At 36.7% G+C, this 14,710-nt stretch overlaps 2 protein-coding genes and 1 pseudogene across 3 annotated transcripts; 2 read left to right on the top strand and 1 right to left on the bottom strand.

Annotated features, from left to right (window-relative positions):
- The first annotated feature begins 278 nt into the window (after positions 1 to 278).
- On the top strand, positions 279 to 2,623 carry LOC120255787 (annotated as a pseudogene).
- A 2,868-nt stretch (positions 2,624 to 5,491) lies between these two features.
- On the top strand, positions 5,492 to 7,658 carry LOC120255774 (cytochrome P450 71A1-like). Its single transcript, XM_039263539.1, has 2 exons — positions 5,492 to 6,436; positions 6,924 to 7,658. Exons 1-2 carry the CDS (start codon positions 5,549 to 5,551, stop codon positions 7,545 to 7,547), a joined length of 1,512 nt encoding a protein of 503 aa, XP_039119473.1. The 5' UTR covers positions 5,492 to 5,548; the 3' UTR covers positions 7,548 to 7,658.
- On the bottom strand, positions 7,654 to 13,721 carry LOC120255773 (transmembrane and coiled-coil domain-containing protein 4-like). 2 transcript variants are annotated; one of them, XM_039263537.1, is made up of 15 exons: positions 13,397 to 13,721; positions 13,065 to 13,146; positions 12,267 to 12,758; positions 11,499 to 11,667; positions 11,245 to 11,397; positions 9,894 to 9,991; positions 9,691 to 9,782; positions 9,244 to 9,314; positions 9,035 to 9,170; positions 8,873 to 8,932; positions 8,696 to 8,778; positions 8,536 to 8,612; positions 8,038 to 8,108; positions 7,895 to 7,952; positions 7,654 to 7,805 (listed from the first exon to the last, which is right to left on the bottom strand). In XM_039263537.1, the coding sequence occupies exons 1-15, from the start codon at positions 13,666 to 13,668 to the stop codon at positions 7,671 to 7,673; spliced, it is 2,049 nt and encodes a 682-aa protein (XP_039119471.1). In that variant the 5' UTR covers positions 13,669 to 13,721; the 3' UTR covers positions 7,654 to 7,670. The 2 variants fall into 2 exon arrangements, with proteins under 2 accessions (XP_039119471.1, XP_039119472.1); XM_039263538.1 differs by having other exon boundaries at positions 12,267 to 12,750; positions 13,397 to 13,689.
- Between the last annotated feature and the right edge of the window lie 989 nt (positions 13,722 to 14,710).

Genomic DNA, 14,710 nt, shown 5'->3' with positions numbered 1-14,710 from the left:
AGCATTAGCTAGCAAAGTCTGTCATTACTTCCCTCACCTACAATGAGTGGTGTATACACTCTTCTATCCACACAAATGTACGTAATTTCATTTTTGACTCTCTATAATATTATTTCCCCCACATATTTTTCTTTCAAATGAACGTACATAAATTTAATAACAAAAAACTTATAGATATTTTCATTTCTCCATCATTTCATAATTTTAATTTAGCATTAAACAAACTCAGATATTTTCATAAAAGACAAACCAATCTCTCTTATCTTGCAGAGTTACTCAAGTAGAGACTAGAGAGTAATAGAGCAAATAGAGTAGCATACTAGTCTTCTTCTCCAATGGCAACACCACTCATCATCATCATCATCATCATCTTCATTTTTAGTTACAAACTCATCTTCTCCGGCGGCAACAAACCCAGAGTGCCTCCTTCACCTCCGGCACTACCCATCATCGGCAACCTCCTCCAGCTAACTTCTCTTCCCCACCGCTCCTTCCATGCACTCTCCCAAACATACGGCCCTCTCATGCTTGTCCACATCGGCCAAGTTCCCACACTCATTGTCTCCTCACCGGACACTGCCTTTGAAGTCCTCAAAACCCATGACCTCGCCTTCGCCAACCGTCCTTTCTCCAAGCCATTCTTTAAGCTCACCTACGATGGCTGCAACATCTCCTTTTCTCAGTACGGCGACTACTGGCGCCAAACCAAGAAGCTCGCCGTCACTCACCTTCTTAACCAAAAGCGTGTCCGGTCCTATCATAGTCTCCGGCAACACCAAGCTTCTCTTATGATTCAAAAGATCGCCGGTAGTAAAGAGGAGGAGGTGGTGAATGTCAGTGAGATTGTGTATGAGTATTCGAAAGAGGTGGTGAGCAGAGCGGTGGCCGGGAAGTTGGGGAATGTGGAGAAGTTGAGGGAGATGGAGGAGGATTCGTCGGTGTTGTTAGGAGGGTTTCAGGTTTGTGATATGTTTCCGGCGATGGGATGGTTGAGTGCGTTGATGGGGTTGGATGGGAAGCTGGAGAGGATTGCCAAGAAGTTGGATGTGTTACTTAGTGAGATAGTGGAGGAGCATGTTCAGCGCCGGCGACATGGCGGCGCCGGAGAGGAGGAGGAGGAGGACTTCGTTGACCTGCTGTTGGCGTTGAAAGAGGGAGGAGATGGAGACTTTGCCATCGCTGATGAAAACATCAAGGCTATAACCATGGTAATTGTTTTTTTTTTTTTTTTATAAATTATTTTTGATGTTTTTTTTATAAATAATTATATGTCTATACACACCATTTCAAAATCTTAAAATTGCATACCCATATAGAGACACACATACACTAATATTTCCTATCATTTGATAATAATAATAAAAAGGCTATCCTCCTTTTTTAAAAAAAAAAAATTAATAATTTAGTTCAATAATCAATGATCTGTGATGGTGAATGAGTGTTATTTTTTAGGTTTTAAATGATACATGCATATATAACAATCAATTAGTTACAATTATTTGGAATTGCTACCTGAATTCTTTTTTTTTTTTTCAAGAGTAAAAGACTATATATATATAATAGAAAATTGTTTAAAAACAAATAATAAACAATAGGTTTTACAGAATATGCTTACATATGACCAACAATTATTTAATCTATTAATAAGAGATCCCATGCATAAAATGTTCATCCCGTTAAAGAGGCGAATTCTAGTTCATACAAATGAAAACCTCAGATGTTGCAGACCTTAACTTCACATATAATTATCGGCATGTCCACATTTGTAAAAAAAAAAATTATATATATATATATAATAGACATTTGTTTTAAAACAAATATATAAGATCTAGGTTTTATAGTAATATGTTTAGAAAAATATCCTTTTATTTTTCCAAAATATAAAATTTGTAAAACCAACATGCAGGACATGATAGGAGCTGGAAAAGACACATCATATGTGACCTTAGAATGGGCAATGGCAGAGCTTATGAAGAACCCAAGGACAATGAAGAAAGCTCAGGATGAAGTGAGGCAGAGAAGTAATGGCAAACCAACAGTCTCTGAGAATGATATTCCTCAGATGAGCTACTTAAAAGCAGTAATCAAAGAAGTGCTGAGACTGCACCCTCCTGCTCCATTGCTACTCCCCCGTGAATCTCGCCAGAAGGTTGTAATACAAGGCTATGAGATCCCTGAAAGGACAAGAGTAATGATCAATGCATGGTCCATTGGAAGGGACCCAAATTCGTGGGAAGATCCAGGAGTTCAAACCTGAGAGATTTGTTGGTAGCTCTGTGGATTTCAAGGGACTTGACCTCAAGTTCATCCCATTTGGTGCAGGGAGGAGGATATGCCCAGGAATAAACTTCGCGATCATTACAATAGAATTTGCGCTAGCAAGTCTTCTGTATCACTTCAACTGGAGGTTGCCTGATGGGATCAACGTTGAGGATCTGGACATGCAAGAAGCTACTGGAATTACAACTCCAAGAAAGCAGAGTCTTCATCTTATCGCAACTCTCTACTTACCACAAGCGTTAGCTTAGAGTACTAGATATGGTCTTCAAACATGTTGTTCATAAACTGCTTAACATAATATATATATAGCAAACTAATAATAAATGAATGCAAGATTTTGTTTTTTGGGGGTTCTTTATAATTTGTTTGTTTGGTTTCAGTAGGGGGGATACAAAAACAAGGTAATAGGTATTGAGTTCGAGTTGCTGCAGGATTTGTAGAACTGGCCAAAGATAGGAGGAGTGACCGTCGAAATCTGTTGTATCAACCTGAGATTCACAAGAATTACCAAGTTTGCAAATGGATCACTTGAATTTTCTATGTGTGAAGATGAACAAGAAACAAATGAAGTACGTACATTTTCAATGCCAGGTGCATCAACAGCTTGAATTCCAGCCAATCCTTGGGTGAGCAGACTGCAGACAATATAAAATAGAAAAAATTAAATGTGTCTCAGCAAAATGTGGGGTAGGACTTTCATCTAAACAATTTTAATTTTACCTAGCTTGAAAAGTTACATCCATGATCCAGTCATTTGTTGCATATACATTGATAAATCTTAAAAAAAAAAAAAACTGGGAGCAAAATACAACAGAGAAAATAAGAGAAAAAGATCTCTGTCACCAGAGCTGAAAGTCGGAAGAACACAAAAGGGAGGTTAAACAAGAAGAGGCATCATCCAAGAAGAGGATGAAGAGGGGTAAATTTTTTGGTAGGGTACCCAACTATGGTGATTTATCACTATGGGTTCCAAACTTTGATTTGTATCAAAATGGTGCCTCAGCTTTAATTCCGTTTCACCGGTCAGTCACCCGAAAATTTCTAGCTTGTTTCATCCGACGTGGACGCCGGAAAGTCGATGTCAGCGCTTATTTGCCTCGTCATCTGCGCAGCTGGTGATGCCACGTCATTTTAAGTGTGCCACTTGTGTAACCCTACCCCATGTTAGCACACCAACATTGCCACCAAAGCCTCATCCTCTTCCTTTCACTCTCAGCCAAGTTCCATCGAGTTCTGCTGGGCTTCTGCAGGTCTCCATCGAGTTCTACCAGGCTCTGGTGACTTCTACCGGTCTCTATCGACTTCTGTGGGGTTCCGGTGAGATCTGCCGGTCTCCATCGACTTCTACTTGATTCATTCGTGAGAAAGAAAGGGACAATGAAGGCAGTATGGGGGATGGAATCTTGTGACAATAGGTTGAGGCAGTTGTTGTTGGCAAGCCTGCCCTAAAGGTATCTTTTTCCTCACATAATAATAATAATAATATATATATATATATGCGCACGCATCTTTTCAAAATCTTAACATATATATTACGCCCTTACATATATGCCATTAAATAGTTAGTTTCACTATTAAATCAAAATGGCTATCTACTATTTACTTTCATTTGATAGTAAATAAAAAAAAGATAACTATGCGCATATATATATATATATATATAGAAAAACCCTTTTTGTTGAAAGACTATATATATATATAATGGAAACTTGTTTTAAAACAAATAAATAAGTTCTAGACTTTATAGAAATACATTAACATATATTTATATATACTCAAATTTCTTTGCAAGTTCCATGACTCTCACCATTTAAGGACCTAGCAATACACAAAGTGATCTTTCATATTTAATCATTTGATACTACCTGACTTTTTATACTTTTTGTTGTTTTTCTTTGTAGTTTTTAATAATACACCCCAGGTGGAAATGTTTTCTTCTCTTATTTCGTTGCGCTGTTTGTCTCTCTTTTGTCTTTAATTTGTAGCTGTTTAGTTCTTATTGTAGTTAGTTTTTATTGTCCTTTTTTTCTTACAATAAATTGTAGTTTATTCACTTTTAATAAAAAAAATTAAAGGTATTATAATTTTTTTTAAAGTTATAAGTTTTTTTTAAAATTCTCTTTTATTTTTACTGACATCTCAAGTTTTGGTGAATTTTTTAAGAGTTTTAAAAGCTAGAGTTTTTTTTTCAGTACATTAAAACTTTTTATTCAAATAAGAGAATGTTTCAATTAGACTTTTTTTTTAAAAAAAAAAAACTTTTTATTTTTTTTAACATAATGTTTTAATTCAAGAGTGGAAGAGAGAGTAAAAAAAGAAAAACGTAGGGAAAGAAAAAGAAAATAAGAGAAGAAAATGAGTTAAACCATGTAAAAATTATATTTTAATGAGAGATTCACCAATAATATATTTATTATCAGAATAGCATAAAAACATATCTATTAATTATAAAGGATTAAACTAAGAATTTTCAGTTATTAAAGTATTTCCTAAGGCCAAATTTGAAATCAAATTGTAAGTTGAAACACTAATAATTAAGCTTAATATACCCATTATATTACAAATTGAACGCAGCAAAAGTACACCAAACATAAAACCACGTTGGTAAGAGTCTCAAAGCATTCAATTTTCTTTGAGAATTTCACTAATAACAAAATTTCTGTAAGGCAATACCTTGTAAGCTCTTGCATTTTAAATTATTTATTTATTTATTTATAATCACTAATGATTATTTTGGCTAAAGTACTATCCCTAAAACACCATCACCATACCGATCTCTCCATCATCTATTTTGTCTCATAACAATTCCCAAGTTCTATTCATGGCAATCATCCTTCAAAACTACCTAACTCTTTATGCAATCTTTCACTAGACTTCAACTTATCCTCGCCATCGGCCTTAGCTAGCAAAGTCTATCATTACTTTTCTCACCTACAATGAGTGGCGTATACACTCTTCTTTCTCTGCCGACGTACTTTTATTTTATTTATTTATTTATTTATTTTTAATAAAAACGTACTTTTATTTGACTCTTTATAATACTATTTCCCCCACATATTTTTTCTTTTAAATGAACGTACATAAATTTAATAATAAAAAAATTATAGATATTTTCATTTCTCCATCATTTCTCCGTCATTTCATAATTTTAATTTAACATTAAAAAAAATTCAGATATTTTCCATAAAAGACAAACCAATCTCTCTTATCTTGCAGAGTTAATCAAGTAGAGAGTAATAGAGAAGAAGCATACTAGTCTCCTTCTCCAATGGCAACACCACTCATCATCATCATCATCATCGTCATCATCATCATCATCAGTTTTAGTTACAAACTCATCTTCTCCGGCGGCAACAAACCCAAAGTGCTTCCTTCACCTCCGGCACTACCCATCATCGGCAACCTCCTCCAGCTAACTTCTCTTCCCCACCGCTCCTTCCATGCACTCTCCCAAACATACGGCCCTCTCATGCTTGTCCACATCGGCCAAGTTCCCACACTCATTGTCTCCTCACCGGACATGGCCCATGAAGTTCTCAAAACCCATGACCTCGCCTTCGCCAACCGTCCCTTCTCCAAGCCATTCTTCAAGCTCAGCCACGGTGGCCGCAACATCTCCTTTTCTCAGTACGGCGACTACTGGCGCCAAACCAAGAAGCTCGCCGTCGTTTACCTTCTTAACCACAAGCGTGTCCAGTCTTTTCATAGTCTCCGGCAACACCAAGCTTCTCTTATGATTCAAAAGATCACCGGTAGTAAAGAGGAGGAGGTGATGAATGTCAGTGAGATTGTGTATGAGTATTCACACAAAGTGGTAAGCAGAGCGGCGGCCGGGACGTTGGGGAATGCGGAGAAGTTTAAGGAGATGGCGGAGGAGGCGTCGGTGTTGTTTGGAGGGTTTCAGGTTTATGATATGTTTCCGGCGATGGGATGGTTGAGTGTGGTGATGGGTTTAGATGGGAAGCTGGAGAGAGTGACGAGGAAGTTGGATATGTTTCTTAGTGAGATAGTGGAGGAGCATGTTGATCGCCGGCAACATGGCGGCGCCGGAGAGGAGGAGGAGGAGGAGGAGGAGCAGGAGGACTTCGTTGACCTGCTGTTGGCGTTGAAAGAGGAGGGAGCCATCGCTCATGAAAACATCAGGGCTATAATCATGGTAAGTGTTTTTTTTTTTCAATTATTTGAAATGACTACATAAATTCTTTTCTGTTTCGATGTAAACAAACGACTATATAAATTATAGAAACTTGTTTTAAACCAAATAGTAAGCTTTAAGTTTTATAGAATATGCCTTTACATGACCAACAATCATTAAATCTATTGATAATATATCATATGCATAAAGTATTCATCCCGCTTTGAATCCTAAATTCTTAACCCTCACAAGTGAAGGACTTCGAAAACACAAATTTGAATCCTAACTTTCACAAGTCAAAGAAACTTTCACAAGTGGAAGGCTCTAGTGTTGCAGACCTTATCTTCGCATATAATTATCCACTTGTCCACATTTGTCAAAAACATTTATATATATAATAGACACTGGTTTTAAAACAAATATATAAGATCGAGGTTTTACAGTAATATGTTTACAAAAATAGCCTTTTAGTTTTCCAAAATATAAAATTTGTAAAACCAATATGCAGGATATAATAGGAGCTGGAACGGATACATCATCTGTGACCTTAGAATGGGCAATGTCTGAACTTATGAAGAACCCAAGGACAATGAAGAAAGCTCAGGATGAAGTGAGGCAGAGAAGTAATGGCAAACCAACAGTCTCTGAGAATGATATTCCTCAGATGAGCTACTTAAAAGCAGTAATCAAAGAAGTGTTACGACTGCACCCTCCTGCTCCATTGCTACTCCCTCATGAATCTCTCCAGAAGGTTGTGATACAAGGCTATGAGATCCCTGAAAGGACAAGAGTAATGATCAATGCATGGTCCATTGGAAGGGACCCAAATTCATGGGAAGATCCGGAGGAGTTCAAACCTGAGAGATTTATTGGTAGCTCTGTGGATTTCAAGGGACTTGACTTCAAGTTCATCCCATTTGGTGCAGGGAGGAGGATATGCCCGGGAACAAACTTTGCGATCACTTCAATAGAGTTTGCACTAGCAAGTCTTCTGTATCACTTCAACTGGAGGTTGCCTGATGGGATGAGTGTCGAAGATTTGGACATGCAAGAAGCTCCTGGACTTACAACAACAAGAAAGCAGAGTCTTCACCTCATTGCAACTCCCTACTTACCACAAGTGTTTGTTTAGAATACCATATGGTCTTCAAACATGGTTCATAAACTGCTTAACATAATATATATATAGCAAACTAAAAATAAATCATGAAAAGAAGAAACATGAATGGCAGATTTTGTTTTTTGGGGGGTTTTTTTAAATTGTTTGTTTGGTTTCAGTAGGAGGGGATACGAAAACAGGGTAATAGGTATTGAGTTCGAGTTGCTGCAGGATTTGTGGAACTGCCCAGAGATAGGAGGAGTGACCGTCAATGAAATCTGTGACATCAACCTGAGATTCACAAGGATTACCAAGTTTGCAAATGGATCACTTGCAAGTTGTGTGTGTGAAGATGAACAAATATCAAATGAAGTATGTACATTTTCAATGCCAGGTGCATCAACAGCTTGAATTCCAGCCAATCCTTGGGTGAGCAGACTACAGACAAAATAAAATAGAAAAAATTAAATATGTCTCAGCAAAATGTGGAGTAGGACTTTCTTCTAAACAAATTTAATTTTACCTTGCTCGAAAAGTTACACCCAGGATCCAGTCATTTGTTGCATATACATTGATAAATCTTCCAGCAACCATCTGAAGAGCATAACCATGGCCAGAAATTAGCGAGATTTGTGGAGAACTTTTATAACATAAGAATTAACAACAAGGCCACAACCAGGCATCTAATAGATTGTGGTTTGCCAGAGAGAAGCCACTACATGAGTTGGGTATCCACTGAAGCATAAGGAATACCAAATAGCCTAATGCAAAAGTACCAATAAAAAATATTAACATCCCTAACCAGGCGAGGTGGCGTGGCAAGCTAACACAAGGCTGATGATTTGAACCATTAAACACAACAGTATTGCTGTAAAGGCATTTAACTTAGTTCAGAAAAGTAGAAAGTGTCCGTTTCAGTTAAGGACTCTTTATTAGAAACAATATCAACATTAACCAATGTACATATTTCTTTATCTATCCTGGACATCATCAAGTTATAACCTTCATTAACCATCAATACCTTTCTAACAGAGTCCCAGTTTTCACCATTCACAGAAATTGGTGCACCAAGAAGCACAACCCTTTCCACAATCCCCTCTGCCCCATTCACAGTATGTTAGCTTAACAAATCAATTTATGAAAATAAAGTGTTACAAGTGTTCACAAGGATACAGAAATACCATTATCTCCCGATGCAGCAAGTTTCTGTAAACATTTAAATATAACTCTTGCTCCTAATGAGAACCCAACAAGGGTAACTGGTCTGAAAGGGATATACATATATAAGCCAGCAAAGGAATTAATAAATCAGACTAACAATTTACTTTTCTTGAACTAATATTATGTGAATAACATACCTGTATCCCTGCAAGCCTTTCATTAACACTTCAGCAAGTAGCTTTCCTGCTTTCTCTGATCTGGTACATGCCAAACGTCAACAACAATACCTACTAAGTTGTTTATTTGATAAGAAGGTACCCATCCTAGCATGGAATTACTTAAAAAATTATAAATGACACCTGTTAAGAGCAATAGACCATTTGCTGTCGATGAAGTCAGTGGCGGCAAGTAATGTAGCTGGCCAAGCTAAGGCGGTAACAAGGGTGCCTAACACAGTCATCATGGCACCTTGCTGCATCATGCCCATCATAAGTTCTGCAGGAGAAAAGGGTAACGCCATGAAAATTGTCATAATTGTTGGGAATTAAATGTATCTCTGCTACATTACTTGATGTGATCCAATCCTGGATTGCAGTGCTGATTGCAATCAAATTCTTGGATTCCCACTGGAGAGCATATCTATATCATTAGATGAAACAAAGTTAGATACTGTATCAATTTAAAAAAAAAATTAGCATAGAAAGAATGCATAGGTGAACCTCTCTTTTTCCTTGTGCCAAATTAATTAGCACACATACTGTAGAATAAAAATAAAGGACCACAACACAATATAGATTACCAGAGACTACTTGAAGGTAGATCTACATCAATATGTAAAACTCTAAAAACATATAAAACTGAAATTTACACGGAAGATCATAAAAATGGAACACTTCTCCAAGAAGCTATTTTTCTTGAGACAAAGCAAAACCAAGAAATACAGTATTCAAGGATAAAACCAACTTGTAATTTCATAACCAACAATTATGCAGCTATATTAGACAAACTGATGCACCTCTCTAGGCTATCCTCATGTCCTTCCCAAGGCCTTATGAAATCTTCCTCCTCAAAAACAAAACCCGAAATCAAGATACCAACCGCTAGCCGCTGAAAATTACAAGCACAAATTAGTAAAAAAATAAATAAATAAATCATAACCATGAAAAAGGCCAGAAAAAACTACAAAATGTTGCTTCCTTCATACGAAGAACAACTTACGCCTTGGTTGTGATTATCTCCAATAGGTTTGAATTCAAATTCCTCAATGCTCCCAATTCTCCTAGCCATTTTGCTTCCCGTAAGTCCAGCTCCAGCAGCTGTATAATCATAGTTTAAACTAACTAGACAAATGCACAATTGAGAAGGACTAGAGTATCAAAACAACATAAAAGTACATTTATTCTAAAGGACTAGTTCAACAATTTTCAGCTATTGAAGTATTTCCTAAAGCTAAATTTGAAATCCAAATGCAAGTTGAAATACCAAACAATAAAATAAAGCTAAATTGACCCAACATGTCACAGATTGAATGTAGCAAAGTACACCCAACATCATGACTTGAACAAGGTTGGAAATCACTCAAGCTACTCAGAATCTTCTTTGTTTTAAAAGAAAACATAAGCATTCTTCAAACTTTCATTTGAAAATCCAATAAAGGCCAACATGTACATCAATGAAATAAGAAATTACAGAAAAACAGATCATGTACAAACCACAAAAAAAAAAATCAACAAGCTGACCATATCTTCATACACATAATATGAACATGAAAAACCATCAATGAGCTGCTCGCAAGATAAGGCCATTGAGAAAGAAACATTAAAAAAATGGATAGCAACTAGATGCTCATAAAGGAACTTAGCCTGATGAAAAGATCCATAGTCTAGCTCCAAAAAACAAACAAGAATAAAGTTAAAAGCAATATGATTTCCTTTAAGCCTAAAACAAGCTTGAATCTAGATTTTTTTTTTTTTTTGGGAGAAAATATTAAAAGATAAGCATTAAGTCTGAACATAAATATAGATTGGTAGGCATAAGGATTTCTACATACAGAAACAACAGCAAAGCCTGGTGTCCTATAACACAACATAATAAATTTAATTAAAGATTTCCGGCTATCTGATTAATCTTTGAAAAACAATTCTTCTTAGTTTATAAATGGCTTCACATGATTCGGAGTTTCTTCCATGTCAAAACAAAAATCTTATACCTACACATTCAGCAATAACAAAGAATAATCACTTCCATTTTTCAATTATTATGAAACCCTTGACAGCAACAATCCATTGACAGATAGATTATTGGAACTCACTATACCATTTCCAAAGCAAACAACCCACTTCTATCATTCATAGAATAACACCTTAAAAGAATGACAGAGAGTTATCTGAACATAGAAACTATTGGCTAGCACATAAATAAAATAAAATAAAAGATTGCAAGCTATCTAAATCAACTTACCAAATAGGATAAAAAAAAAGATAAAGCTTGAGATAAAAGAGAAGAAAATCAGTTGGACAAGATGTGGTTAAGTTTATTGTATACTGTGCTACCCACTTAAAAAAACTACCTCCAAATGAGGCTGCAACAGCAACTGAACCAGCAACTGATCCTGCAGCAGTTGCCATAGCAGCAAAACCACCAGCCCCAACAATTGGGACTAGAGTTCCTAATGTAGGAGCCAAAGCACCAAAACCGGCAGCAATTGCCGGGGCAGCAAGACCTATAAAGAAGAGTTGGAAAACACTGGTTTCAGATAGTTTGAGCTTTTATAAGAAGAAGACAGGAAACAATTCACATTACTTCTCTATATTTATGTTTCACCTCCAGTAATAGCCAACAAAGCCCCTCCTGTCAATGCAGCTGCACCAATGATGCCCCCACGTTTCCATTTGGCCCATTTGTTTTTCTCTAATTCATTTTCTTGAGATTGTATTTCTTCCTCTTTAGCTGCAGCCATTGCAGAGCAAGCAACCATTATCTCCATAGCTTCCTAGTAAGGCAAATTTTTCAGTATGAACTGAATGGCTTCTCAGAACAATTTTGAAAAGAAAATGTACATATCTAGTTATTTATCATGTTTCGACCTTGTCAGAGTGCCAACATTTGCATAAAGGTCAATCCAAGATAATGACCTTCATACTGTCTGTCCTATGAGGTGTATATATGTATACATGAATAAGATACTGCTATTTCTAACAAAATTTTAATGGAAACATCAGCTAATGAAATCACTAACGTGATTTTACCAATATTAGAAATGATAAAATAAGATACTACTATTTCTTCCTAGCTACTTCGATCAAATGTGACTATATTAGCAGCAAGATAAAGGTGTGTAGACAAAGATGGACAGGGTTTGAATAAAGTAAGATAACCACCTCTCCAAAATCATATTCCAATGGGAAGAAAGAAGAAATAATATTGCATTATCTATGGAACAGTATTAGACATCCTAAAACAAGCAAATATGTAAATGAAAAAAATGAAAAGATAGTCTCATTTTCTGAAATGTTTGTCACTAGATAAATGCATGCACCATAGTAAGTGCTTAGCCTATCAAAATAAGGGAAAAGAAAACTCAGAACAAACCACTTTTATCCATTGGATATCAAGCCATGTTGCTAAGAGTCTCAAAGCAACACGGTGCCGACTGTCATAGCCCTTCCGATAACGATGTTTCTTCTTGTCATCTTCTGGCATATCAGCCACACAGGCAGAGAGAAGTGCAAAAAGAACTGCCAGCTTCCTCTGATGATTGACCGAATTGTCCCCTAACATGGATCTGTTATCAGTACTATCAGTTGAATCATCATATCTTTCCACTCTTCTGATTAATGCCTGAGACTTTATGAGTTCAAAGTTTTCTGAAGGCTTAGTAGTCACATCAGAAGTTCTATCTGTTGTTGTAGAAGTGCTCTGATGTTGTTCCTGTTTGTGTCCATATTGTCGCTGCTCTTCTGCCTCGTGTTTAGAAGAGGAAGTTTCCAAGCTCATCACCATGGCATCCACTGCTTTGGACAAGGCAAGCATCTGATCCGAATTTTCTGCAGATACCTCCTCCTCAAAAATTATCCTAAGGAACTAAAGATGCAAGCATCAAACAATTAATCACAACATAGATAACAGCATGCAACAATGACATTAATAAAAAATTTGAGATAGCATGTAAGCTCAAGCAAGATGGACTAGAACTTTGAGAAAAAGACCACCATCAACCTAAAATCAAGTGTTTGTTGTTTCTGCTATTTTCAAGAATCTCACATCTATGCCACACATAATTCATTCCATAGCTAGGAAATCTTTAATAATAACAAAATAACAATTTGGTTTCTTTTGAATATTGTTATAAAAAAAATAGTAGAATAATTAGCAAGAAAGAAGTCATACAGCTCCAATATGATGCTTGGACGAAGAGGAAGCCGCAGTCTCTTCCAGCCCAGACCACGCATTAGAATGAATATCCAAGAATCTGGAAAAAAAAAAATTTTTTTTTGAACAACCAGAATCAAATTCAGAGCCCTAGAATTCAAGAAACAAGATCAACAGGCAGACATTAGAATCTATCTTCAAGAATCCAATCCAAAAACTATAGTTCAGCACCCACGAATTGAAGAAACAAGATCAACATGCACGCCTTTGAATCAATTTCCAAGAATAAAATTCGAAAGAGGATCAAATCAAATCAACACCCTCAAAATCAAAAAACAAGATCAACTGACCGGAAGACAGGGCGGAGGAGGCCACGGGACTTATGAGTCCAGAGGAGGCTGGAATCCGCATCGCTCTCGCCGCCGCTGCTGGTGGCGCTGCTACTGCTACTGGCGCTGGCGCTGCTAAAGCGGTCAGGGACGAAGTCAGCATCATCGTTGTCGTCGTCGGGGAAGGAAGAGCCGAGAGGGTGGGTCTGATGGATCTGGGCCTGGCGGAGAGCGAGGGCGAGCAGCGCGCCGGCGGCGTAGCGCTGCGTCGGAGTGAGCACCGAGATCGCCATTGAAGTCACCTTTGCGCTCGTCCCGTGTTTGTTCGAATGGTTCGAAGGTCATCGTGTCCGTTTGGCTTTCATTGCACTCTTTAATTTACAGTATTAGTTTTAATTTAATTTAATTTAATTATTAATTATTAATTAATCACCTTAATAAAGTCTTAAATAGTTACATGTCACCCACTACTTTTCAAAATACGACCTATTTATATATAGTGTATATGTTTTCAGGGTACGTCTCCAAAAAAATAAATTTAGGAATATTGTAATACCCTGAACCTGTGGATAACTGTTGGAAAATATATTCAGGGTATTACTACGAGTTGCGATAAGATTTTTGTACTGGAGTAATTTTGGTGAGAAACCCGAGTGAAAAGAAACAAGGGACTTAAATGTAAAAAGTTTTTAAAAAGATTTTTGGGTTAAAGAATAAATGAAAAGGATTGATATAAAATGTTTCGAAAAACCAAGGACTGAAAAGGTAAGATGGAGGGATCTTTTTGAAATATTGTGTTATAATCCAGGGACCATTGGATAATTTGAAAGGGACCTTTTTGAGAATACTATTTCATAACTCAAGGACTATTGGGCGGTTTTTCAGGGACTGTTTTGTAAGAGTTAAGTTTTGAGGGACTAAAAAGTGAATTTCGGCTGAAGAGTTAATTGAGAAAAAAATCTAGAGACTTGTGTTGTTCATCTTCTTCTCCACCATTTTTGCTACTGATAGCTGAGAGTTAAAATGAAGAAATGGGAGAAATTAGAGGTTTTTAAGGAGAAAAGATTTGGAGATCGTGGGAGGGAGTTCAGCGGAGTGAGCTACTTTGCTTGGTAAGGGTCTTCTTTGGTGTTGTTTTTGTTTAATGTTTGTGTATGTTTAGATGTATGTATTTTGGGTGATTTTGGAGGAAATAATGAATTTGTTTTGAGGAAATTATGATGGAGTTGATGAGAGTGTTGTTGTGAAATTATTTTTTTGTGTTAAAAAAACCTTGTATTGGTGATGAAATTGCTTGGATTGGTGGAGATGTTTCTAGGGATTCTTGTAGCATCA

This window comes from Dioscorea cayenensis, unplaced genomic scaffold (assembly GCF_009730915.1).
Source record: "Dioscorea cayenensis subsp. rotundata cultivar TDr96_F1 unplaced genomic scaffold, TDr96_F1_v2_PseudoChromosome.rev07_lg8_w22 25.fasta BLBR01001193.1, whole genome shotgun sequence".
Taxonomy (NCBI): Eukaryota; Viridiplantae; Streptophyta; class Magnoliopsida; order Dioscoreales; family Dioscoreaceae; genus Dioscorea; species Dioscorea cayenensis.
Note: the sequence above shows the minus strand (reverse complement) of the source record. Positions and strands in the feature narration are given on the sequence as shown.